At 44.9% G+C, this 25961-nt stretch overlaps 1 protein-coding gene across 2 annotated transcripts in view; it reads left to right on the top strand.

Moving 5' to 3' along the window:
- Window positions 1-21693, top strand: part of frem1a (Fras1 related extracellular matrix 1a) — a 35590-nt gene extending 13897 nt beyond the window's left edge. Inside the window, exons 3-37 of one of the 2 annotated variants that reach the window (XM_029674567.2) lie at window positions 68-162; window positions 445-755; window positions 998-1194; window positions 1644-1967; window positions 2181-2289; window positions 2553-2684; window positions 2782-3126; window positions 4064-4206; window positions 4322-4518; window positions 4686-4776; window positions 4866-5033; window positions 5392-5600; window positions 5893-5986; window positions 6094-6346; window positions 6584-6787; window positions 7069-7254; window positions 7500-7696; window positions 8389-8614; window positions 8831-8975; window positions 9374-9515; window positions 12983-13175; window positions 13456-13720; window positions 13971-14388; window positions 14581-14782; window positions 15008-15152; window positions 15470-15599; window positions 15809-15881; window positions 15969-16118; window positions 16353-16579; window positions 16724-16771; window positions 16867-17073; window positions 17364-17495; window positions 17756-17871; window positions 17965-18050; window positions 18146-21693. In XM_029674567.2, coding sequence (XP_029530427.2) covers window positions 68-162; window positions 445-755; window positions 998-1194; window positions 1644-1967; window positions 2181-2289; window positions 2553-2684; window positions 2782-3126; window positions 4064-4206; window positions 4322-4518; window positions 4686-4776; window positions 4866-5033; window positions 5392-5600; window positions 5893-5986; window positions 6094-6346; window positions 6584-6787; window positions 7069-7254; window positions 7500-7696; window positions 8389-8614; window positions 8831-8975; window positions 9374-9515; window positions 12983-13175; window positions 13456-13720; window positions 13971-14388; window positions 14581-14782; window positions 15008-15152; window positions 15470-15599; window positions 15809-15881; window positions 15969-16118; window positions 16353-16579; window positions 16724-16771; window positions 16867-17073; window positions 17364-17495; window positions 17756-17871; window positions 17965-18050; window positions 18146-18348 — 6363 coding nt within the window. In that variant the 3' untranslated portion in view covers window positions 18349-21693. Of the gene's footprint in view, window positions 1-67; window positions 163-444; window positions 756-997; window positions 1195-1643; window positions 1968-2180; window positions 2290-2552; window positions 2685-2781; window positions 3127-4063; window positions 4207-4321; window positions 4519-4685; window positions 4777-4865; window positions 5034-5391; window positions 5601-5892; window positions 5987-6093; window positions 6347-6583; window positions 6788-7068; window positions 7255-7499; window positions 7697-8388; window positions 8615-8830; window positions 8976-9373; window positions 9516-12982; window positions 13176-13455; window positions 13721-13970; window positions 14389-14580; window positions 14783-15007; window positions 15153-15469; window positions 15600-15808; window positions 15882-15968; window positions 16119-16352; window positions 16580-16723; window positions 16772-16866; window positions 17074-17363; window positions 17496-17704; window positions 17872-17964; window positions 18051-18145 lie in introns of those variants that run through there. The other variant, XM_029674568.2, reaches the window with a different exon arrangement.
- Window positions 21694-25961: the final 4268 nt, after the last annotated feature.

The raw sequence follows: 25961 nt of genomic DNA, 5'->3' as shown, positions 1-25961 counted from the left end.
AAAGGCTACAGTAGTCCACGGCTGCATTTCGGATACATCTGATTTTATTTTCACATCATAATTGTAGGTGTTTGACTGCCACTACCTGGCTGATGACGTAAAGTATGTCCACAATGGCTGCCCGATACTAAAAGAAGATACTGTCAAGCTTCGACTCTACAGGTACCTGCATCTTTCCAAATTTTATTCAGAGGTTCTATTATTATAATTGAAGTGATTATAATTGTAAAAAAAATATACCCATTTTGAGTGAACTAAAAAAATGGTACTGAAGGAGACTGAAGACATCACTTCCTGCAAAACAGAGTAGATAGCAACAGGAATTCTTTATTGTACTAAGTATTGTACTCACTTATCTCTTCCCTGTAAAGTTGGCCCCACTTGTAAAAGGAAGTTCTGACCACTGGTACTGTTTTCAGTGTGACTAGATGGTCTTCTCCCCAGGTTCACAGAGACAGAGACCTTTACAGAGGTCTTCTTCCTGCGTGTGGAGATCTTGGAACCTGACTGCAACATCATCAAACTAGGGCCCAAGTCCCTGGTGGTGCCAGAGTTCTACGGCCTGTCCGACACGCTGGATGGCAACGTGGTGTCCTTCCACTATGAGAGGATGACCAGTCTTGAGTGTAACATCCGTGTGAACACCCACGAGACACACCTCCCGGGTCATGGTCAGTTGGTCATTGGGGAGCCAGACCAGCTGGAGGCCAGAGGGGACGAGCCGGAGAGCTTCATTCCTCTCCGGCAGCAGCTAGGTATGGATGTATAATAGTATTACTATTATAAAATATTAGTAGTAATGGTAACAATAGTAGTGATACAGTCAATCGGTAGATAATTGGCAAACTCAGAATGGATGTATTAAAAGTAGTGTTCAACATGAACTGAATTCATTTGAATGCATGAGAAATCAGTGTAATGCATGAATTCCAACCAAAATCATTTACTTGTCCTTGAACACATCCCCCTAACCTCACTTCCTCTTCTAATCGTACAGATAACAAGGCCAGGGCCATGTGTAAGACTGAGGACTGCCTGAACGGCCTGAAGCTGGCAAAGGTTATCAAAGTGCCCTGTGATGAGTTCCTGGTGATGGGCCTTAGGTACCAGCACATAGACCCACCGTCTCCAGACGTAGACTACATCGCCCTCCGACTGGACCTCACCGACACCAGGAGCGGGAGCATATACCAGGTACTTTACGCTATTTCTCGTCAGAAACATTTTCTAGAAGTTACCAAAATGTTGAAGGATTGAAATCTTGAGGTCAGTGAAAGTACTTCATCTTCGTATGCTGCGAAAGTTCTGGACAATTTAATTTCAACTAAGAAATTCAGCCTCTTAGTTAGCACAACCTCACGGTAGAATGCCTTGTTTGTCTGTATGTGTGTGTATTTTTATTTTTTATTTAATTAGGCAAGTCAGTTAAGAACAAATTCTTATTTTCAATGACAGTGGCTTAACTGCCTTGTTCAGGGGCAACATAACAGATTTTTAACTTGTCAGCTCGGGGATTTGTTCTTGCAACCTTTCGGTTACTAGTCCAATGCTCTAACCACTAGGCTACCCTGCCGCCCAGGGTACCCTAGTGATTTAACCATGTGTCTATGTGCTTGTGCTTGTGCTTGCGTTTGTATGTGCAGTCGGAGCGGGCCTGGATACCTGTCCACATCCCTGGCGCTGTTCCCAACCAGCCGCCCAAGCCAGCCTTCATGTCCATGTTTATCCTGGAAGTGGACCAATTCATCCTCACACCCCTCTCCACTGCCACCCTGGACGCAGAGGACGGAGAGACCCCCAAACAGCTGCTGGTGTTCAACATCACCAAGCCCCCCCTAGAGGGCTTCATCACCCACCTGTCAGACCAAACGCGACCCATCTTCTCCTTCACCTGGGTGGACCTCAACGACATGCTTATCGGCTACCAGCCGCCCAACTCATCCCACACCCAGCGTAGGAACTATGAGGTGCCCATTACTGTTTCCTTTGTTTGGCCCATCACATTCACAGTGTTTCAATTCAATTTCCATTGCATTTAAGGAGGTGGTGGAACAGGTCCAAAAGTGTGGCAACATTTTGTTTGGCATAACAACAGAGTTGGCTATACATTCCAAACAGACTTGAGACCAGGCTAGAATGTCATCTTTCTCAGGCCATCAGATGTAGTTTCTCTTCAACAGGTGGAGTTTGAGGTACATGACTTCTTCTTTGAGAAGAGCGCCCCGATCATGGTCCACATGTCAGTTAGAACAGCAGACACCAATGCACCCAGGGTGTCATGGAACATGGGTAGGTGTCAATGGCAGTAGAGGCCGGTGGGAGGAGCCATAGGAGGACGGGCTCATTGTAATGGCTGGAATGGACTCGTGGAACGGAGTCAAACATGGTTTCCATATGTTTGATACGTTCTATGTATTCCATTCCAGTCATTACAATGAGCCCGTCCTCCTGTAGCTCCCCAAACCGGTCAATGGGTGTATTCCAGATACACAACTTCTGCACAGATCTTGTACAGATTATAAAATGGTTATGTCACAATGTGATCTTTCTAGGTCTTAGTCTTCTTGAAGGTCAGTCTCGTCCAATCACTTGGGATCAGCTCCAGATTGTGGACAACGACAACTTCAAGGCTGTACGCATCATCACTGTCGACGGCCTCCAGCATGGCAGGCTAACACTGAGAGGTATAGAACTCCTTCAATAGCATCATTTGATTGTTATTCTATTTGAATTACTACTGGGACGTCGGCGACATCCCCACTATGTGTCCATAATCTGCAGGTGGCAAGGGTTTCATGTTCACTGTTGCCGACATCCTCGCGGGCGCTGTGCGCTACCATCACGACGACAGCGACACCACCAAGGACTTCATCATCTTCCGCATCACCGATGGGCTCCACCAGACCCGGCACAAGTTCCCCATCAACATCCTGCCCAAGGATGACAGCCCACCATTCCTCATCACCAACACAGTGCTGGAGCTCTCTGAGGGCCACACGGCCCTGCTGAGAGGATCCATACTGCAGGCCTCAGACATGGACTCAAGCGATGACTACATCCTGTTCAACATCACCCGGCCACCGCAAGCTGGAGAGCTCATGAAGATCCCTGGTCCTGGACTCACTGGTGAGGAGAGGAGCACTCTGAATAGACCACATTGTTTTACAAGGCACAGCTATTGTGCACACTTTGGTTCCCAGCTGAATGCGATTGCAAGGCATAGCAATGGGGAACTTTTGCAGAGCTTTATTATGCAATGACCCACTTGTTGTTTAGTTTGATAATCACATACCAGTTTTAGAATGCTATTCTTCAATATACAGGTAACTGTCAAAAATAAGGGATGCAAAAGTATATTGAAAGCAGGTGCTTCCACACAGGTGTGGTTCTTGAGTCAATTAAGCAGTTAACATCCCATCATGCTTAGGGTCATATATAAAATGCTGGGCAGGCCATTATTTTGGGGTCAGTGCTATCCTGGCTCCTTGGGATGTCCCTACCCTAACCCTTACCACAACCTTTACCTAACATTAACCTTTTAAAATGTAAATTTCAATGGGTTAGGGATGTCCCAAGGACCCCGGATAGCCCAGACCATTACTATGGTTGCCATGGCTATGCTCCCATAGGATGACAATGCCCCCATCCAAAGGGCACGAGGGGTCACTGGACGGTTTGATGAGCATGAAAACAATGTAAATCATACGCAATGGCCATCTCAGTCACCAGATCTCAACCCAATTAAAACACTTGTGGGAGAAAAGGAGCGGTGCCTGAGGCAGCTTTTTCCACCACCATCAACAAAACACCAAATAATGGAATGTCTCGTGGAAGAATGGTGTCACATCACTCCAATAGAGTCCCAAACACTGGAGTTGTTCTGGCTGGTGGTGGCCCAACGCCCTTTTAAGACCCTGTACATTGATGTTTACTTTATTTTGGCAGTTACCTGTATGTTTCAGTTAAGTCACACAGCCTCATAAATTATCACTTAGTTTTATCTTAAATCATCTGTAAAAAAACAAAACAATGACAATGGTGTTGTTTTCCTTGGTCCTCTCAGGTTATCCTGTCAGCCGTTTCCTGCAGAAGGACTTGTTCCACTCTGTGGTCTACTACCGCCATCTAGGGAATGAGGTGTTTGATGACTCCTTCGAGGTGGTGCTCTCGGACTTCCATGACCCACCCAACCTTTCAGAACCTCAGGTGAGTTGTACCATTACCGGATCGTGTACAATTGCAGATTCATAAAGTTGGATTGAATGGAATTCAAAACTCCTCAAATGTCATTCAAAGCTAATGTGGTCTCTCACCTTTACAGGTCATAGTGGTGCACATCAGCCCTGTGCCTGACCAGCCACCTAAAGAGGTCCCTGGGGTGACTCGCTGCCTGGTGGTCAAAGAGACAGAGGTGGTCCACCTGACCAAGAAGCAGCTTCACTTCATCGACCTGGAGTCCCCTGACAGCGAGCTCACATACACTGTTACCACTCCGCCCTTCTACAGCAGGTCTTATGGGTGAGCATCTCATGTCGAGTTAAGTTTGTTTTTGCCATTTGCAGGGATAGAATGCATACTGTACACTTGGTACCATTGGGGAAGAATGATTACCAATGCTAATACGTTAAGGCATCCCCCTTCAAACTCGACTGTTACGTTCAATGTGCTATTTTCCTGTTGGCCAGGGGCCATGATGCAGGGAGGCTGTTCCTGGTTGACAGCATTGCCAAATTCACCAAGGATGCTGAAGCCCCAGTGTTAAGGTTATTCACACAGGTAAACTCAGATATGTTTACCCCCCAGTTATTTTGGCTGGATGGGAGGAAAATGTCAGACTAGGTTTACTAACACCTTTATTGTTCCAGCATGCAGTCAACTACATGAAAGTGGCCTACATGCCTCCCATCCTGGACATTGGGCCTTACCCGCAGCACATCCAGTTGGTGCTCTCCGTCACCAACCAGCAGGGAACCACAGTCGCTGGCATCTGCTTCAACATTACAGTGGTGCCAGTGGACAACCTGGCCCCAGAGGTATAAGGTTGTGTTCAAAATTATCAAGCTAGATGACACTTCTGTGTGCTGGTAGGCTAACCCCCAACTTGTCACAATCATGCTAGCACTGCTAACTCTACCACAAGCTGTCTAGGGAGTAGCTGAAGCAGGTTGAAGACTCTACACCAAGGCGATTGAGGCCCTCGAAGGCCAAAGTACTGCTGGGTTTTATTTTCTACCTGGTAGTTAATTGGTCCATTTATATCATGAATTGAACAGACAATTTAGCCCTTAAATAAAATTAGCCCTTAAATAGAAGAAGGAGAGTCATAATTGTTTCATCCCTTCAGGCCCTTCATTGGACAATCCTGCTGTATACTTTATGTTCCCTCCCCAGGTGCACATGAAACCTCTGACAGTGGACGAGGGTGGGGAGTGCTGGGTGGGTCCGGACCACCTGCTGCTGGCAGACCATGACTCGACAGAAGAGAGCCTGAGAGTGGAGCTGAAGAGAGAGCCTCAGCACGGAGCTGTTCAGCTGGATGGCTTCTCCATGAAAGCGGGCCAGAACTTCACTGTTCACGACCTGAAAAGCCTAAAAGTTAGGTCAGATATGATTGATGACACTTCATTACTGCACCCTAACACACTGCGATGCTCATGTGAAGTTTGTACATGTTGGCTGCGTTCCAATGGCCACACTATATACCGTTTAGAACGTTTACCCAATAGAAGGCTTGATTCTAAGCATAATGCTAGTGTGAATTTTGGAACAGAGCAGTCATTGGCTATCTATATACAGCATGGACACAAACTGATTCGATAACAAGGAGAGTCAAATTGTGTCAACAATCCTATTGTATCGTCAAACTACAATTGTGTTGGTTTGTCCGTGCAGATATCACCACGACAGCTCGGAAACAGTGGGTGATGCCATTGAATTAATCGCTACCGATGGAATTAACGCAATCAACTTTGTTCTGGAAGTTAAGGTACTGTAAACTTAATGTCCATGACCATTTCGATGCTAAAAGAGCCAAAAAGATGTTACAGTGAATGTTTGCTGTATGAGAGTTAAAGACCATATCTTTGTCAACAGGTGACACTGATCAATGATGAGGTTCCAGTTCTCATGCCAGGTCTGAAACCTGTTCTGGACTGTGCAGAGGGACAGGAAGTCATCATCACCGCTGAGTACATTTATGCAACAGACGCAGACAGTGACGATAACAGTCTGACCTACATGATTGCCCGTCAGCCATACCATGGCGTGGTGCGCAAAAACGCCATTGTGGTCGATCGCTTCATTCAGGCAGACATTGTCGCAGGGAGTATCACCTACGAACACACAGGTATTATTGTTAAATCTACCTCATCCCTGCATCACCATAAGTGTATTGCTGGTTTATGACCATTCCATTTAAAATATATATATATTTTTTATACATTAACCCTAACATCTTACAACTTTTCTGTTGGCCATCATGTGGTTTTCTGTTTTCTGAGTCAAAAAACATGATTATAGACCTATTATTTCATCCCCTTCTTTGAAGCCAAAAACTTGCAATCATGTTTCTTATGTCTCTCAGGAGCGGAGATTGGACTAGCCCCTCGACACGACACAATCACGTTTGTGATATCCGACGGGCAGGCGGAGAACGCTCCGTCATGCCGTAATGACCGAGGGGACACATTGAAAAGAGGCAGGACACAAGTCCAGGAGAGCCTGCCTCTGTATGACCTGAAGGTCACCGTGTTCCCTGTGGACAGTCAGATGCCTTCTATTGCAACAGGTAATGAATGCAGTGATGCTGCAGCAATGCCTATGATTCTTTTTATTCAGGTTCAGACATTATTAGTATCCTTGAGATTTGTGAAACGGTTGAAGAGCAAACGTACACCTATATTAGCAAGTGTAGGCTAGTGGAAGAAAAATACTGAAAGCAACACTCTGGGCACACCAACAGAAATGTAAAATATTGAGCAATACTGTATAGTGCATTCCATTACTATTTTCTCTCACAATTATACGTAAATGGTCAATCAATATGGATGTTCTTCTCCTCCTTTGTAGGAGATGTGTTTGTGGTGGATGAAGGGGGTGTGGCCCCTATAACTGTAGCCCACCTCAGTGCCTCGGATGTGGACACTCCCCTGGAGGAGCTGGTGATCAGCCTGGTCTCTCCTCCCCAGTATGGCTACATTGAGAATATCCTGCCCAGTCCTGGATTTGAGAAAAGCAACACAGGCATCAGCATCGGTGAGTAGCTTTAACCTCGTCATATTTGTCTTCATTTAACCCCATTCACATCACAGGCGTTGCACTTTTTCTTAAACTGTAGTGTTGTAACCTCAAGCCTAAATAAATCACTTGTTACATTAACCTTTTGTATAAACTCAAACTTTGTCCCATTTTCGTAGTATGTATAACCAGTATATACATTATTAACTGTAAAGGTTCCCGGACTTTTCCACCTCAGCAACTCTCCTCCGGTCTCTCCTCAGCCTCCTTCTCTTACAGTGACATCATGAACGGACATGTGAACTATGTCCAGTCCAGACACCAGAGGATCGAGCCAACCGCTGACCAGTTCATGCTCTGCGTCTCTGACGGGAAACACACCTCGGCCCACGTCCACTTCTACATCATCATCAACCCCATCAATGACGAGGTCCCGGAGTTTCTCGCCAGAAATATCACGGTGAGTCACCCGTCTTCAAGCTGTCAATTATCCAAGCCCATCACTAACACACCTGGTCCAGGCGGAAGACCATGATTAGTGGAATTAGGTGTGCTAGTGTTAGTCTGAAACAAAACCCTGCACATCTTGTAAGCTTTCCTGGGACGAATTTGGAGGCTTCGTCTACACTATGTAAAGCTCTAATATAGTTCAAATCAAAGACTGTTTTATTGGTCACATACACATGTTTAGCAGATGTTATTGCGGGTGTAGCAAAATGCTTGTGTTTCAGGCTCCAACAGTGCAGTAATATTTAACAATTTCACAACAATACACACAAATCTAAAAGAATGGAATTAAGAATATATCAATATTTGGATGAGCAATGTCAGTGCGACATAGACTAAAATACAGTAGAATAGAATACAGTATATACACATATGAGATGAGTAATGCAAAATATGTAAACATTATTAAATTGACTAGTGTTCCATTATTAAAGTGGCCAGTGATTTCAAGTCTATGTATATAAGGCAGCAGCCTCTAAGGTGCGAGTGATGGCCTTTTTCATGCTCTTCACTCTCTGATTTCACATCTACAACAACTGAAACCCCCTAACCACCTATTCTATAGTGCAACATGCATCAATGCACTCTAGGACCACATCCGGACCGATTTAACCCACATCCCCATTGATGTTCCCGTGTAAAAAGGTGCGAGAGGGCCATATGAAGGAGCTGGACCCTGCTGTTATAAACGCGGTGGATCTGGACATCCCTAAGAACAACCTGCTGTTCAGCGTGGTCCAGGCCCCCCGGCATGGCACCATCATGGGCCGAACGTATGGCAACGACGTGCCCGCCAATGGAAGACCCGTCAACAGGCACAGGGACGCAGAGGTGCTGGTCCAGGACTTCACCATGCAGGAGTTGAGGAATGGTACTGTACTGTGACCAACTCCTTGTGACTCAGAGGCTGTCCTCATATGGACACCGTAGTACTGTGCCATTATTGAGACTGGTGATCCTGAAGAGCATGAAAAAGCTGTTGAGATTCAAATAGAGCAATTTGGTGGGATTTGTGTACTAGTGATCATCAGTCGTGGGGTTATACATACAGGCACATTCAAATAATGAGTTCACCTCCACTGTTCAGGTATGTCTCTGATGTACATGCATGATGACTCTGAGAACATGGTGGACAGCTTCACCATCCAGCTGAACGATGGGAAACACCAGCTCCAGAGGCACGTGATGGTCAACGTGCTCCCTGTCAATGACGAGGAGCCTCGAGTCATAAGGTAACAGATGGGACTTGTTACATTTACACACAGAGAAAACAATTAATTGATGTCCACACGTTCTGTAGAGTTTACTATGAGTTTACTTCACCAATAATCCATACATGGAACATACTGCAACCAGTTTACAACAGGTCGTATAAACGTCCTCCCGCCTAATCTAGACTTCCCTTATATCTGTGCTCCCCCTTCTGGCTTTCCTGAGTACAACACCACAATTTCTCCTTCCTGTGTACATTCGGTACACATTTCACACAAACCAACCGTTTGGGTGAAGCTTCCCCTAGGTACCGATCTAGGATTAGTTTCCACTCCCCCAGTCCTAACCTTAATCATTAGTAGGGGAAATGCAAAACTAACCCAAGCAACTTCACCCTACATGGTTGTCTGCCTTATAGGAACATTGGACTGGAGGTGGAGGCAGGCGAGGCTAGGCTGATCTCCAGTGCTATTCTCTTTGCTCAGGACAGCGACACTACCTCTCAGGAGATAGTCTACATGTTGGAGAGCGTTCCCACTCAGGGACTGCTACAGGTTAAGGTCAGTACACTACTGTATCATCTGATATGAACTGGTACATGTTATTAACAAATGCCAGCATAGAAAGAATTGTTCAATGCTAGATTAAAGGGGCATTTCACTTTAAAAAAAAACATGTATATTCATAGTTGAAGTTGGACATTTACATACACTTCTACTTTGTGCATGACACAAGTAATTTTTCCAACAATTGTTTACAGACAGATTATTTCACTTACAATTCACTGTATCATAATTCCAGTGGGTCAGAAGTTTACATACACTAAGTTGACTGTGCCTTTAAACAGCTTGGAAATTCCAGAAAATGATGTCATGGCTTTAGAAGCTTCTGATAGGCTAATTGACATAATTTGAGTCAATTGGAGGTGTACCTGTGGATGTATTTTAAGGCCTACCTTCAAACTCATGGGAAAATCAAAAGACGTCAGCCAAGACCTCTGAATAATAATTGTAGACCTCCACAACTCTGGTTCATCCTTGGGAATAATTTCCAAACGCCAAATTTCCAAAGGTACCACGTTCATCTGTAAAACAATAGTACCAGGTATAAACACCAATGGGACCACGCAGCCATCATACCGCTCAGGAAGGAGACGCGTTCTGTCTCCTAGAGATGAACGTACTTTGGTGCGAAAAGTGTAACTCAATCCCAGAACAACAGCAAAGAACCTTGTGAAGATGCTGAAGGAAACAGGTACAAAAGTATCGATATCCACAGTAAAACAAGTCCTATATCGACATAACCTGAAAGGCCGCTCAGCAAGGAAGAAGCCACTGCTCCAAAACCGCCATAAAAAAGCCAGACTATGGTTTGCAACTGCACATGGGGACAAAGATCATAATTTTTGGAGAAATGTCCTCTGGTTTGATGAAACAAAAATGGAACCGTTTGGCCATAAAACCATCGATATGTTTGGAGGAAAAAGGGGGAGGCTTACAGGCCCAAGAACACCATCCCAACCGTGAATCACGGGGGTGGCATCATCATGTTGTGGGGGTGCTTTGCTGTAGGAGGGACTGGTGCACTTCACAAAATAGATGGCAAGGAAAATTATGTGGATATATTGAAGCAATGTCTCAAGACATCAGTCAGGAAGTTAAAGCTTGGAGAGCTTCCAAATGGGTCTTCAAAAGGACAATAACCCCAAGCATACTTCCAAAGTTGTGGCAAAATGGCTTAAGGACAACAAAGTCAAGGTATTGGAGTGGCCATCACAAAGCCCTGACCTCAATTCTATAGAACATTTGTGGGCAGAACTAAAAAAGCACGTGCGAGCAAGGAGGCCTACAAACCTGACTCAGTTACACCAGCCAGGAGGAATGGGCCAAAATTCACCCAACTTATTGTGGGAAGCTTGTGGAAGGCTACCCAAAACCCGAAAGTTAAAACTGTTAAAGGCAATGCTACCAAATACTAATTGAGTGTATGCAAACTTCTGACCCACTGGGAATGTGATGAAAGAAATAAAAGCTGAAATAAATCACACTCTACACTATTATTCTGACATTTCACATTCTTAAAATAAAGTGGTGATCCTAACTGACCTAAGACAGGGATTTTTTTACTAGGATTAAATGTCAGGAATGGTGAAAAACTGAGTTTAAATGTATTTGGCTAAAGTGTAAACGTCCAACTTAAACTGTGTGTGTATGTATGTATATATATATATATATATATATATATACAGTGCCTTGCGAAAGTATTCGGCCCCCTTGAACTTTGCGACCTTTTGCCACATTTCAGGCTTCAAACATAAAGATATAAAACTGTATTTTTTTGTGAAGAATCAACAACAAGTGGGACACAATCATGAAGTGGAATGACATTTATTGGATATTTTACACTTTTTTAACAAAAAATTGGGCGTGCAAAATTATTCAGCCCCTTTACTTTCAGTGCAGCAAACTCTCTCCAGAAGTTCAGTGAGGATCTCTGAATGATCCAATGTTGACCTAAATGACTAATGATGATAAATACAATCCACCTGTGTGTAATCAAGTCTCCGTATAAATGCACCTGCACTGTGATAGTCTCAGAGGTCCATTAAAAGCGCAGAGAGCATCATGAAGAACAAGGAACACACCAGGCAGGTCCGAGATACTGTTGTGAAGAAGTTTAAAGCCGGATTTGGATACAACAAGATTTCCCAAGCTTTAAACATCCCAAGGAGCACTGTGCAAGCGATAATACTGAAATGGAAGGAGTATCAGACCACTGCAAATCTACCAAGACCTGGCCGTCCCTCTAAACTTTTAGCTCATACAAGGAGAAGACTAATCAGAGATGCAGCCAAGAGGCCCATGATCACTCTGGATGAACTGCAGAGATCTACAGCTGAGGTGGGAGACTCTGTCCATAGGACAACAATCAGTCGTATATTGCACAAATCTGGCCTTTATGGAAGAGTGGCAAGAAGAAAGCCATTTTTTAAAGATATCCATAAAAAGTGTTGTTTAAAGTTTGCCACAAGCCACCTGGGAGACACGCCAAACATGTGGAAGAAGGTGCTCTGGTCAGATGAAACCAAAATTGAACTTTTTGGCAGCAATGCAAAATGTTATGTTTGGCGTAAAAGCAACACAGCTCATCACCCTGAACACACCATCCCCACTGTCAAACATGGTGGTGGCAGCATCATGGTTTTGGCCTGCTTTTCTTCAACAGGGACAGGGAAGATGGTTAAAATTGATGGGAAGATGGATGGAGCCAAATACAGGACCATTCTGGAAGAATGGGACGGAGATTTGTCTTCCAACAAGATTTGTCTTCCAACAAGACAATGATCCAAAACATAAAGCAAAATCTACAATGGAATGGTTAAAAATAAACATATCCAGGTGTTAGAATGGCCAAGTCAAAGTCCAGACCTGAATCCAATCGAGAATCTGTGGAAAGAACTGAAAACTGCTGTTCACAAATGCTCTCCATCCAACCTCACTGAGCTCGAGCTGTTTTGCAAGGAGGAATGGGAAACAATGTCAGTCTCTCGATGTGCAAAACTGATAGAGACATACCCCAAGCGACTTACAGCTGTAATCGCAGCAAAAGGTAGCGCTACAAAGTATTAACTTAAGGGGGCTGAATAATTTTGCACGCCCAATTTTTCAGTTTTTGATTTGTTAAAAAGGTTTGAAATATCCAATAAATGTCGTTCCACTTCATGATTGTGTCCCACTTGTTGTTGATTCTTCACAAAAAAACAGTTTTATATCTTTATGTTTGAAGCCTGAAATGTGGCAAAAGGTCGCAAAGTTCAAGGGGGCCGAATACTTTCGCAAGGCACTGTATATATATTCTTCATTATTCAACTTTTGAAACATGCAAAATCATGGATGTCAACCTAACATTTTTCAAAAGATATTACTTTCAGTCCACTAATGATTTTACTGTAAGTAAATCATCAACATTCAGTCATTATGTGCCTTCAATTGTGTTCTCTCCCTAACTGTCCACGGTCCCTTCTCAGGTAGGCTCTGACTGGGTAACCCAGTCTGCGGGGATGAACTGCACCCAGGAGACAGTGGACATGAACCTGCTGCGCTACCTCCATACCGGGCCACTGGGACACACACAGGATTTCTTTGTGTTCCACCTGCTGGACGGGAAGAACCGCTCCCCCGCGCAGCACTTCCACATCTCCCTCAAGGACATGGAGAAAGGTTTGTGAACAGATGGACAGACCACCAAACTGGGAAGTGCACTAATTATGCAGTTTGCTATAACCTACACGTTCATGGTCTGTGTAAAAAAAAAAAACGCTAGTAGAGAAGTCTCATCATATCAGCTGGTAGCTACTACTACTGTTGTCTTATGTTATTAGAATAATGTTAAACTCAGCTAAAATAAGGAATCAAATAAGCTGGTTAATAAGTCTATGTTGTGTAAACAAATTTGTGCAAACTTTCATTTTAAGACTTCACTTTCTCGATCAATTCCCAGGAGACATTGCCATTTCTGTGAAGCCGGTGAAGACCAGCCGCGGTGAGCGCGTGGTTCTGACCACAGACGTCCTGCTGGCGACGGACGGTACAGACAAACCCGAGGAGCTGTTCTACATCGTTACAGTCCCCCCCGGCAACGGCCACATGGAGTACATCAAACACCCCGGGGTGGCCATCAGCACCTTCAGCCAGATGGACATCGCTGCCAACCTGGTGGGCTACGTCCACGATAACAGAGCCACCGCGTCGTTGGAGACACTACAGTAATGGCAACCCTTCTAAATGTATAAAATGACGCGGCTGATAATCTTAACATTATTCCACATAATAGTGGTTGGAACATGCTGCAGACGATGCTGGTTTGTAGAAAAAAAAATTACATCCCCAAGACTGTAGCCATCATAACAGATAGCAGATGGCCCCAATCTGACCCACATCTATAAGTGTGATACATTGTATGAGATGAAGTACCTTCCCCTAAGAACCTGCCATGCTCCTGTTTGTCTTTGTTAGGTTCGTCGTCAGCAATGGCAAGGCCACCCGTAACGGCACCCTGGAGATTTACGTTGAGACCACCGACCGCGTGCTGCCATCACTGACCTGTAACAGCGGCTTGAGAGTCCCTCAGGACTCCTCCATGGCGGTGACCCCTGACGCCCTCGCCTTGTCCGACCCCGACACCCCACCCAGTGACCTGCTCTTCTTCCTGGCCCAGCCTCCTCAGTACGGCACACTGCTTCGTGGCGGTGTCCCGCTCGCTGCCGGGGGTAACTTCACCCAGTGGGACCTGCAGGAGCTGGAGGTGACTTACAGGCACGGGGGCGGCCCGTCGCAGATCGACCGCTTTGCCTTCACGGCCTCAGACACTACCAACAGAAGTTTCCTGCTGGAGGGGAGGGTACAGATGGAACCTGTTATCTTTACCATTCAGGTAGGACACACTTATCTGCATACACACCTATGCCCAGATATGTCGATTGAGGGGCCGTTTCAGGTATACAGTAGATCAGCACAGCAACTTATTCAATAGTAGTGGAATCAAAATAGTTAGTTGTGCAATGTTTTGGGAATGTTTTGATGGACACCTTTGATGGTGCCTAATGAACAAGACCCTGTATTCCAGATTGAGCCTTTGGACAGCTCGGCTCCTGAGGTTGTGCAGCTGCAGTCTCTGTGGAAGGCTGAAGTCCTGTCTGACGGTCGCTATGGGATCTACCTCTCGTACCGGGAGCTGAGAGCGCAGGACGGCAACACCAAGGACGAAGACCTCACATTCCATATCCACAGACCACCATACTTTGGCTACCTGGAGAATACGATTAAAGGTGAAGCCTTATATGCAGGGGCGTCAGGCCCCATTCTCTCAGTTTTATCCTTTTGTCCACTAAAAATACAGAAAATATTCTTTATTTTACGCATAATTCATCCAAATGCATTTAATTAGGCCATCAGTGCTCCTTCAAAAAAAGACCATTACGATAGCCCATAGACCCCAGGTTAATTGCGTTTGCTCTTCAGTAAAAAGTCCATCTTACACTGTGCTCTTGCAGGCAGCTTTATCCAGCAGCATTTCACTCAGAGGGACCTGAGCAAAAGGACTATCGTGTATATCATAGACCCAGCGACAGAAGCCCTGTCGGACAGCCTGGAGTTCAGAGTGTCCGACCCCCTGGGGAACACTGGGCCCTCCCACACGTGAGCTGCTACTCCGCACAAGACACAAATAGTATTAGTATGCTCTACATACTGTGGTCAGTCAGGGGGAGGAGAGAACCAATGGTTACATACATTCTACTGTACACGACGAGGCCAATTTATATGACAGCTTATGAAGATTTGATAAACGGTCCCCAACGACCGTATTGGTCTCTGTATGTAACATATGTACTGTGTCCTCGAAATGAAAGAAGGTACCATCACCCTCAATCAACTTGGAAAGGCAACGCAGGGTCTTTGGTAAGTGTGTGAAACTGTTTTCACTGTGCTGTGTTCTTCATGGTTCCATGCTGCAGGCTGGAGCTGAAGTGGTCTCGTGTGGAGCTGGCTGTGTCTGAGTACCAGGCATGTGAGGACCAGGGCACTGTCTCACTGGACGTCCTACGGAAAGGCAACATGGCCGAGTCCTCGTACATCACCATCAAGGTTTCTGATCGATCCGTTTCAAACAGTATGATTCTTAGAACAATTTCTGTAATCTAGAAATTCTGCTAAATTGCATATATTCATTCTTTACCTTTATTTAACCAGGTTAGTCTCGGTGAGGTAAATCGAGTGATAGATGGCACTGTAAATCCATTTTAGTGCCATGAATGTAATGTCACTTTCGGATTCCCCTTTTGTCAATATCTTAGGTGAGAGAGGTCACAGCGACTGCTGGAAATGATTTCACTCTGAGCCCGTCCAGCCTAATCCAGTTTGATCCTGGTACGTGTGGCTTTGGAGTGGGATGTTGATATGAGTTACCATCATAGATTAGAAGATAGGTAACTCAAACCTGTGCTCTCTATGAAGGCGTATCCAAAAGGAGCTGGCGTATTGAAATTACCCAAGATCACCTGGAGGAGGCAGAGGAGACATTTGAAGTGACACTGGTGTCCCCTGAGGGAACCGTAGTAGGCAGCACCTCCAAAGCGCTGGTTAAAATCAAGGACTCTGGGAAAGGTGAACACTGGGGAACTAGTGACTAAATCAAATAGAAACATTTTCTATTGTCGTGTGAGTCAATGCCGTTTCTTTATTTTGATCTAAAAAGGTTGTACATTGTCATGGTACATTTTTCAAGTTATTGAAACTGGAGGGACCGAGGAAGCCAAAGACTGATAGACAATACACCAACCTTCTATGAAGTATTGACGTGGTTTCAAAATCTCAATGTAAGTCTCTGTGCTTCTCCAGGACAGTGTGGATCCAGTCGGGCCCCTAAGGGCTCCAGTCTGGGGGGGAAGCAGGTTCAGTCAGGGCCGTACCCCCAACATGGCTCCATTCATTTGGAGACACTACCCCTTGCCAAGGGAGACCAGCAGATGACCTGGACCCGGGGCGATGGTATGCCCCAGTCTGTGCCCGCTGCTGTGCCCGCCACGCCCCATATGAAACTCAGAGCTATGGCCAACAGAGAGACGGTGAGTTTTTAACTCTGTAATCACAGGCGTGACTGTTATTCTGTTGAGGTTTGTCCCAAGTCTTTGTTCCAAGCCTTCGCTCTAAACTATGCTAAACCTAAGAGTTATGTAAGTACAACTTGATCATGTATTATCTTCTCACAGATTCCACCATCGTCAGTCCATCGTAATGGAACAGACACTGTGTTCACGGTAAGGCTACGACCTTTTGCACTAATCTAACACAGCGAATCCAACCTAGGGACAGCCATCACTGTCTTTCTCTCACTGCCTCTCTGTGGTTGCAGTACCACGGGATCATGTCCGTGCGCCTGGAGGATGACAAGTCTCCGTCTAGGAAGGGAAGGAAGGCTAATATTCAGGTGACCAGCAGAGGGCGGCAGCAACATGCAGCCGCAGCACCACCAGTGGCTCCCAACCTCAACCCTAAACCTGTCCCTAAGACTAAGAGTGACAGCTTGCTCCCACGTACAATGCCTGAGAAGCCCAATAAGGTGAGTCATCGTTACATTGATTCATAACAGTTTCTATATCGCAGCGACTTTAGTACAACACCGACAATCACATGGAGAGGTTTGGATCTCATGGTGTAACAGCTAAGTTAGGACTGAAATCGCCTCAATATAAACAGACACGGAGGGTTATTCAGTCATTGGTGGCAGTGGCTATATAAACAAACCCAAAGCATAGATTACAGTCTCTCTCTCTTGGCCTATAAACTACTTCCAATATGATGAACAAATTAACTAAATGTGTTACTTACTCTAATAATATTGGCCCTCAGGAGCCTTCACCTAGCTCTGGCCCTAAACCCTGTGTCCCAGAGCTGATGGGGCTCCTACACTTTAACCAGAGCTCAGGCGGGCTCCTCCGCTGCAACGGGGTCTCCTGGAAGCCCTGGGCTCCCACTGATGAGGTAATCAATCTGGGACGGATGGTGCCGGAAACAGAATAATGTACCCTCGTCAATTGCCCAATTGTGTTATGAATATCATACTTAGACTATTTCAGGGTCATAGAGTATGGGCTAACCAAGTCATAGCTCAACATTCTGGGCCACTGTCTTGGACTGAGCTTGATGTGTCTGGGAAACCAGCCCTTAATGTTAGCCATTTCATATTTCAGTAATGAACTCTCACCTCATTGGCCAGCCATTTTCATCCTCCCCCGACACAGATGGTCAGTGCTCAGAATTGTCGTAAGGGCTGGACCTATCACAGCGGCAACTGCTACTTCCTGAGCACCGAGCGCAAGTCATCGTGGAGCACCGCCATCAGGGCATGCAGGGAGAGGTGAGGAGGGGAAGAAGAAACGTGACCTATTTTGCGAGAATGTGCCTTTGTGTTGGAGTAAACTATAATTTCTTATTTCTCCTGTGGTTCCAGTCACCAAGCCAATCTGGTGAGCGTTTTTTCCAAGGCTGACATGGACTGGCTGTGGGACTTCAGTGGAAGGAAGCCATTCTGGATAGGTAAAAAGTACCCTGTCCTATTTCCATTGGACGAAAAGTGGCTCAACGTGTGTGCGTGCGTCTACCTCACTCACTGTCCTCTCTCCATCTCTCAGGTCTAAACGACAGGGAGAGCCGAGGACGCTGGGAGTGGGTGGGTGGAGAACCCATCACCTACACCAACTGGAGGAAGAGCCCGGCCAGAGGCAAGAGGAAGGGGACCAGGAGGTGTGTTCTGGTGTGGAGGAGGGCCAAGTGGCAGATCAGAGACTGTAAGACGGGCAGGGGACATCTCTACATGTGTTACATCAAGACGTGAGCCGAGGGGGATCCCTACGTTGGATTGATGCTATGAATCGGAACTATTTTCTTTTCACTGCTGTTCCAACAGGAGTGGAGCTGACCCTCAAGACAAGTTGCATTCATACAGGTAACATCAACCAATCACCCAAAGGAGATTTACTACGGTACTACAGAGATCGATGAAGAGGTCAGCTTTAATGAAAACAGAAGTACTGCATCAAACACAACAGTCGCAAACATGTCACACATGCACCGCTGAAGCGCACGCTTTTCCCAGCTACTGTAGTTTAAAGGGATCGTTCACTCCAATGACATTGGTTTCCTTACCATTCTTAATGTTGAGTAGCTTTAACATGTACAGTACTGTTCACGTGTGTAACAGCTTATTACTTATTACTATTATTGTTGTTGCGTGCTGTAACTGCTGCACTGGTCATCTGTGTAATATTTCATATCTGTGTATAACAAATTGTATTGTGAGTAACGCATACCTCTCAACGTGTACATTTCAAGTATTATTTGATTTCACCGTCTCAAGGTTGTATTCAAATGTACGGTCCTTGATGGTAGTAACACTGTCTTGTCTGAAATCAGTCATAACTAGGTTTGTGGACTATAGTATTTCTGTATTAACAAAATGTCATATTTTATGAATAACAACGTAAGATTCAGGTTACTCTCATCACTGACACTACACTCAATGGCCAGTTTATTAGGTATGCCATCCTGTTCACTAAAATGCTTTGCGCCTACAGACAGTGAGTCACGTGGCCGTGGCTTTCTATATAGAGCAGGCAGACAGGCATCGAGGCAGTCGGTCACAGTTAGATTGAACGTTCGAGTGGGGGGAAACTAGTGACCTAAGCAACTTTGAGCGTGGTATGTTAGTTCCAGTATCTCAGAAAACAGCTCGTTGAAGAGAGGTCGAAGGAGAATGGCAAGAATTGTGCAAGCTAACAGGCGTGCCACAAACTGGCAGATGACGGAAAAACATTGAGTGGAAAAACATTGCCTGTGTCATGCTGATGGCATAGTCAGGATTTTGGCGTCCATGACCCCATCCTGGTGTCAACGGTACAGGCTGGTGGTGGTGCTGTAATGGTGTCAGGAATGTTTTCCTGGCGTGAGGAGCAACGTATTGAGCAACGTTTCCAGATCCCAAAGAATTTGGGCCGTTCTGGATGCAAAGGGACGTCCGACCCAGTACTAGATGGGCGCACTTAATACTGGCCACTGAGTGTATATGGTGCCAACTCAACAGTTCACATTATGCCACAGAAACTCAAATACACAAATACAGAAAGGCATCAGCTGCCTTCGAGACAGCTTCGTATGCAGTTGTGGGATCACTCAGTTGCTTTCTCAAATTACATTGTGACAGTTGCAACATTTTAGCCAGTTACTGTACAGAATTTATTTTAATTTCATATTCCATTTAAAATGTAATGATTTGTATGCAATTATTTTATAAACATATATTATTCCAGAAATCTATCAGGTTAATCTTTATTTTACTGCTTTATTAGTTATTTTTCAAGAATAGGCTAATAATAGTATGCTAATAATGCTAAATTATTTCGACACAACAATGCTGCATTTGAGTAAAGTAGAAGTTCAGCAATTTGACAAACGTAGTCTACTCTGCCCCTGAGCCATATCATACAGGTTTGCATTTTTCATCATGAATCTTGATCTGGAGGTAGCTCTGCACTGGTCACTAGCTGGCACAGCCACAAGTCATAACATTTTATTTTAAGCCTAACCACACTGCTAACCCTAATCTTGAAATTAAGAAGGTAATGTTTTTCTTTCATAAATGTTACAATATAGGCAATTTTGACTTTGCAGCTGGCCCATCTAGCGGAAATCGCTCAGTTCTGCCTAATATCGCTCAGTTCTGCCTGGATATGTACCAGGAATTCCCCCTGGCCTCTCCAGTTATGGAAAGGAGAACGGGAAGGGGACAGCACTAAGACTATTAGGAGGTAGCCACTAGCCCTGCTATGGCCTTGTAGCAGACAAAATACACATTTTATCCATATCAGAGTGACAAGGTCACAAACAAGTGCGAATCTCAAAGTAGGCCATCATTCCAATTTGATAGACAGAAACAATTTGGTCCATAAAACCATTAGTGATTCAAGAAAATATTAAATGTGGTTTCAGGTCAGAAACGTAATGAGGTTTACTTATATTAATTTGATAGATTGATTTGATTAACTTGCCCCCTGTTACACTAGTACTAGGGTAACCAAACTCACCATTAGGGTTGAACAATTCTGGTAACTTTCCCAAAATAGGAAAGAAAAAAGGTGCAACATTCGCTCACCATTAACAATGATTTTTTTTAAGCAAGGTTAAAAGACTAACATTTCGGCCTTCATCAACTTTCCCAAAAAATCCCGGTTGGAGAATTCCTGCATTTCCTGCTCATTCCCTCCTGAATCTACTAACCAGGAGGACCAGGAACAACTGGGAATGAACTGGATGTGGAATTTTGCAACCCTACTCACCAACAGTAATAAGCACTCAGCACTACATAATCAAAGAAGTCCTATAGCTAAACATCTACGGGTTAATGCACTAAAACCAATGGAGACAACATGATGAAAACCAAATGGTAAACTCAAACCAACAGAGGGCGAGTCAGGGCTTTCTGTCTCTCCGTCCCCATGGAGGATGTGCGTGTTCAGCGCGGCTTGGTCCCGATGGTGCGCTCCTTGTAGGTCCTGATGGTGCCTCCGTTGTGGTAGTACGTCAGCTCCACGTCTGTGTCGAACCTCATCCTCGCCTGGAATGTTTTGCCCGTGTCGAGCTGTAAGGGAAGGGAAACAGACAGTTGTAGGTTGCTCATAGTAATAAAAAAAGTTGCTCTTTTCAAGTGTATGACAGAATCATAATGTATTAGAGAGTTCATAGAAATCACAAAGAGTTCTTTTTTGGACTAGGCATCTACTAGAAACTCAGACCTTCGCATAACTCATTAACTCAGAGAGGTTGGGTTAAATGCGGAAGACACATTTCAGTTGAAAGCATTCAGTTGTACAACTGACTAGGTGTCCAATTTTCCATTTCCACTGAGAATTTCCCAATTCCCACCCTATGTAATCACCGTACCTTAATGTCAACAATCACCCTGGGTGTGAGTGGCTCTAGGATGACCACGGTGTAATGCACTCGGCCCGTCAGGCCCAGGGTGTCTGCCGTGTCCCCGGCCAGGTACTCCAGAGGGATGACCCCTGTTATGTTCTGTTAATTACTGATGTCCCCTTTAAGGATGGAGCACCCTTGGTCATGCGCAGTGTTGTTCTATGTTATTCTGGTACTAACTCGTTTGAGTAAATGTGAAGCTCCAGTTCAATCGCTTGTATTCCGAGTCTTTCTTATTACCTAAATAAGTACTAAGTGTTAAGACACTACAATGGCGACGAGGATGGGATACAGGGATCCTGACGAAAGTGGACAGAAGCGAATGGGCCACACCCATAGTTCCTATTGTGAAGAAAGACGGGTCTGTTAGAATGTGTGGGGACTTCAAGGTAACTGTGAATTCAATGTTGCATGTGGACCAATACCCCCTACCACGCCTGGATGACATCTTTGCTGCACTAGCTGGTGGGAAACACTTCAGTAAAATCGATCTGAAACAGGCTTACCTGCAGCTACCGGTTGAAGAGAGTTCCAAACAGTACCTGACAATAAACACACACAAAGGTCTATACAGGTATAACCGCCTGGTTTTTGGCATTGCATCAGCCCCAGCCATTTGGCAACGAACTATTGACCAGATTTTGCAAGGAATCCCAGGAACCCAGTGTATCCTGGATGACATGATCATAACAGGACGCACCGACAAAGAGCACCTGGCTAACCTGGAAGAGGTCCTGAAAAGACTGAAAGAGTATGGTCTACAGGCAAACTTAAAGAAGTGTGAGTTCTTCAAAGACAAGATTGTCTTCTGTGGACATGAGATTGACTGTAATGGATTGCACAAAACACAGGACAAATTGAGGCAGTGGTACAGGCACCACGACCACAAAATATCACAGAAGTGAGATCTTTCACGGGACTGTTCAATTACTACAGAAGATTCCTCCCAAACCTTTCAGCAGTACTCCAGCCTCTAAATCAGCTCCTGGAAAAGAATAGGACATGGCGTTGGACAGAGCAGTGTGAAAATGCATTTTTGGAGGCAAAACGGCTCATAACATCTGAACAGGTCCTGATGCATTACGACCCTGAAATGCCAGTGAAGTTGGCTTGTGATGCGTCCCCTTATGGCTTAGGTGCCGTCCTTTCACACACACTGAAAGATGGGTCAGAGAGGCCAGTTGCATTCGCGTCACGAACATTGAATGATGCAGAGAAAAACTACTCACAAATCGACAAAGAAGCACTGGCACTAGTGTGGGGCGTCAAGAAATTCCACCCATACCTATATGGCAAGCGTTTCACACTGGTTACAGATCACCAGCCGTTGCTTTCCATTTTCAGTCCAAAGAAAGGCATTCCGGCAATGACAGCAGCCAGGTTACAGCGATATGCCCTGTTCCTTGCCAGTCATATGTATGACATTGAGTTTAAGCCGTCATCCCTCCACACAAATGCAGATGGATTATCCAGACTGCCGTGTACAAGAGAAAGACAAAGGAGGGATGACCACTGCAGCTGGTAAGTGACAACGCGCAAGCTTTTGTAAGTGACGAGTTTACAAGATTCATGTCAGTAAATGGAATCAAACACTCAACCTCAGCTCCATACCACCCTGCCACCAATGGGCTAAAGCAAGGACTCCGTGCAGCAAAACGAGACGAAGGGACTTTGCAAACAAAACTGGCCAAGTTCCTGGCCTCCTACCGAAACACCCCACATGCCACGACAAATGAAAGCCCAGCCGCACTGATGTTCGGGAGGCCTCTCCGCACACAGCTGGACATCATGAAGCCAAACAGGCGTAATGAAGTGCTGAACAAACAAGCCAAGATGCTCTCCGGTGGCCGGGAGCGCCATCTCCAAACAGGACAGGAAGTGATGGTGCGAGACTACAGAAGAGGAGGGAAATGGACAAGAGGGACCGTACACACACAAACGGGACCCAGAACTTACCAGGTTCAAGTGAGCCCAGACATAATCTGGCGGCGTCACATTAACCAAATGCATTCCACGGAAAACAGCACAACAATCGAGAGAGAACAGGCACAGAGAGATCCTGAAAGTGACACACAGGGAACTGTAGAGGACGGTGGGGCAGTAAAGTGACCACAGGCTGAAAGAAGGGAACGTGTTGATGAAGGTGCTGCGATAGCAGAAGCTATAATGGAACAAGCACACACTGAGGATGTTCAGGAGCCTCCAGACAATCCGAGGCGCTACCCAGAACGAAGGCACCGTCCACCAGACAGACTAGACTTATAAACAAACAAACAAAAACTAACTGTTCAAGTTCAAATTAAAAGATGCAAAATAACTACAACAAGTTCTGGGAAATGTTTCAGTTGTGGTTTGATAAAAGTAACTCTGATTGTATAAGAGAAGGAATGTTATGTTCTGTTAATTACTGATGTCCCCTTTAAGGATGGAGCACCCTTGGTCATGCGCAGTGTTGTTCTATGTTATTCTGGTACTAACTCGTTTGAGTAAATGTGAAGCTCCAGTTCAATCGCTTGTATTCCGAGTCTTTCTTATTACCTAAATAAGTACTAAGTGTTAAGACACTACAACCCCCATGCCCACCAGGTTACCGCGGTGGATCCTCTCATAGCTCTCTGCCAGCACAGCCTTGATGCCCTGGGAGAGGGGAACAGAGGGAAGGGTGACATGCAGGTAACAGTGGGCATCCACATAACAAACGGTGGCTTGTTCTCAGCTTGTTCTCATAGACTAGATGTAACATAGTAAAGTAAATCCAGCGGACACACAAATTAGTATTAGATACATAAGACAGAAAGTTACTTAAGGCAAAGGGGAAATAAATGTGGTTGGTTGGAGTAGATTGGTAGGCGTATAACGCAAATGGTTGCTTGTTCAAATCTAATAAATGGACAACTTTAGCAACTTTGCAACTAAACTCAGCAAAAACGTCCCTTTTTCAGGACCCTGTCTTTCAACGATCATTCGTAAAAATCGAACTAACTTCACAGATCTTCATTGTAAAGGGTTTAAACACTGTTTCTACAGGCCTTTCTACTGACTCTGAAAAACACCAAAAGAAAGATGCCCAGGGTCCCTGCTCATCTGCGTGAACATGCCTTAGGCATGCTGCAAGGAGGCATGAGAACTGCAGATGTGGCCAGGGCAATAAATTGCAATGTCCGTACTGTGAGATGCCTAAGACAGCGCTACAGGGAGACAGGCGGACAGCAAATCATCCTTGCAGTGGCAGACCATGTGTAACAACACCTGCACAGGATCGGTACATCCGAACATCAGCCTCTATGAATGTGTAATCAGAAGTCAAACAGTGTTTGTGATTTAATAGCCACTGCACTGCTGGCATGGGAAGCCAAGGTTATGTGTCCCATCTTTCTCTGTGTCAAAGTGGAACTCTGATAAGAAAGTGCATCTTCGTACCACATAGGGCATTTCAGAGAAAATGGAATTGAATGACAAGTGCATAAAGAGGTGGCATGACAGTCACCTCATGATGAGGAAAGCGCTGTCCCCCAATGTACTCTCAAAGCTTTCCAAGTACAGCCTATATAGTTATCCAACAACTATCCCATTCTGCATTTTCTACTGATGTTTGATATTTTCTCTAGTCACTGTGTAATGTTATCAAAATGTTCATATAAATGGTAAATGTTGTTATCTAATGTTAGCTAAATTTTATCCCAATAATTATACAGGGGTTAGCCCATACAAATAGAATGAGATTCTATTAGAATGGGAGAATGTAATGATGTGATTCCACCTTACAGGGGGGATGTTTGGCCTGTTACTTGTTGCAAGGTATCTAACAAGTTGATAAAGCTAGCTTTGAGGCAATATAATACTAGCCTAGCCAATTAATGTTAGGACCTGGCTGGAACTGAGTCTTCCTGACCAGACACAGCTAACAACATCAGGCTTTCTTTGTGTCATTAAAACATGAGAATAGAGTCGAGAGCGAGATATTTAGGGCTTTCTAGCTAGCTCCCTAGCAACTAACGTTAACGTAAACTCACGTAAACTCGTACATCGCCTTGGTCCATAGAATTGCCCTTATTTTAGCACCCCAAAAACGTAATACTTCCAGATCAACTATAATGTCAATACCATTGTAAAGAACAATTTCTCCCCTTTCTAACAGGATCAATTACATGACCTAAACGCTGCCCGTTTCTGCATAATTCAAGCAGGCAATGAGCCCCGTCGGGTCTTTTTAAAAATGGCGGGTGGGGAAGCGAAACTAATGCTTGATAGTGAGAAGGAGAGATGTGTGGGGAAAATGGCTTTTTTTCACTCAATCTGTCCAATTTATCACTTTATCGCCATATAAGGCGATCTTAGAAGTAAACAGAGGCTTTGAGAATGATGATCGCATGCAATGATGATGAAAAAAATTACTAGGTATCCCCCCTTACCCCCGTCACTGTCAATTTCTTGTTTTTAAATGATGAAAGAAGTGCTACACCTGGTGGAGAGAGATTG

This window comes from Oncorhynchus nerka, linkage group LG12 (assembly GCF_034236695.1).
Source record: "Oncorhynchus nerka isolate Pitt River linkage group LG12, Oner_Uvic_2.0, whole genome shotgun sequence".
Classification (NCBI taxonomy): domain Eukaryota; kingdom Metazoa; phylum Chordata; class Actinopteri; order Salmoniformes; family Salmonidae; genus Oncorhynchus; species Oncorhynchus nerka.
This window is presented reverse-complemented; position numbering and strand designations above follow the sequence as displayed.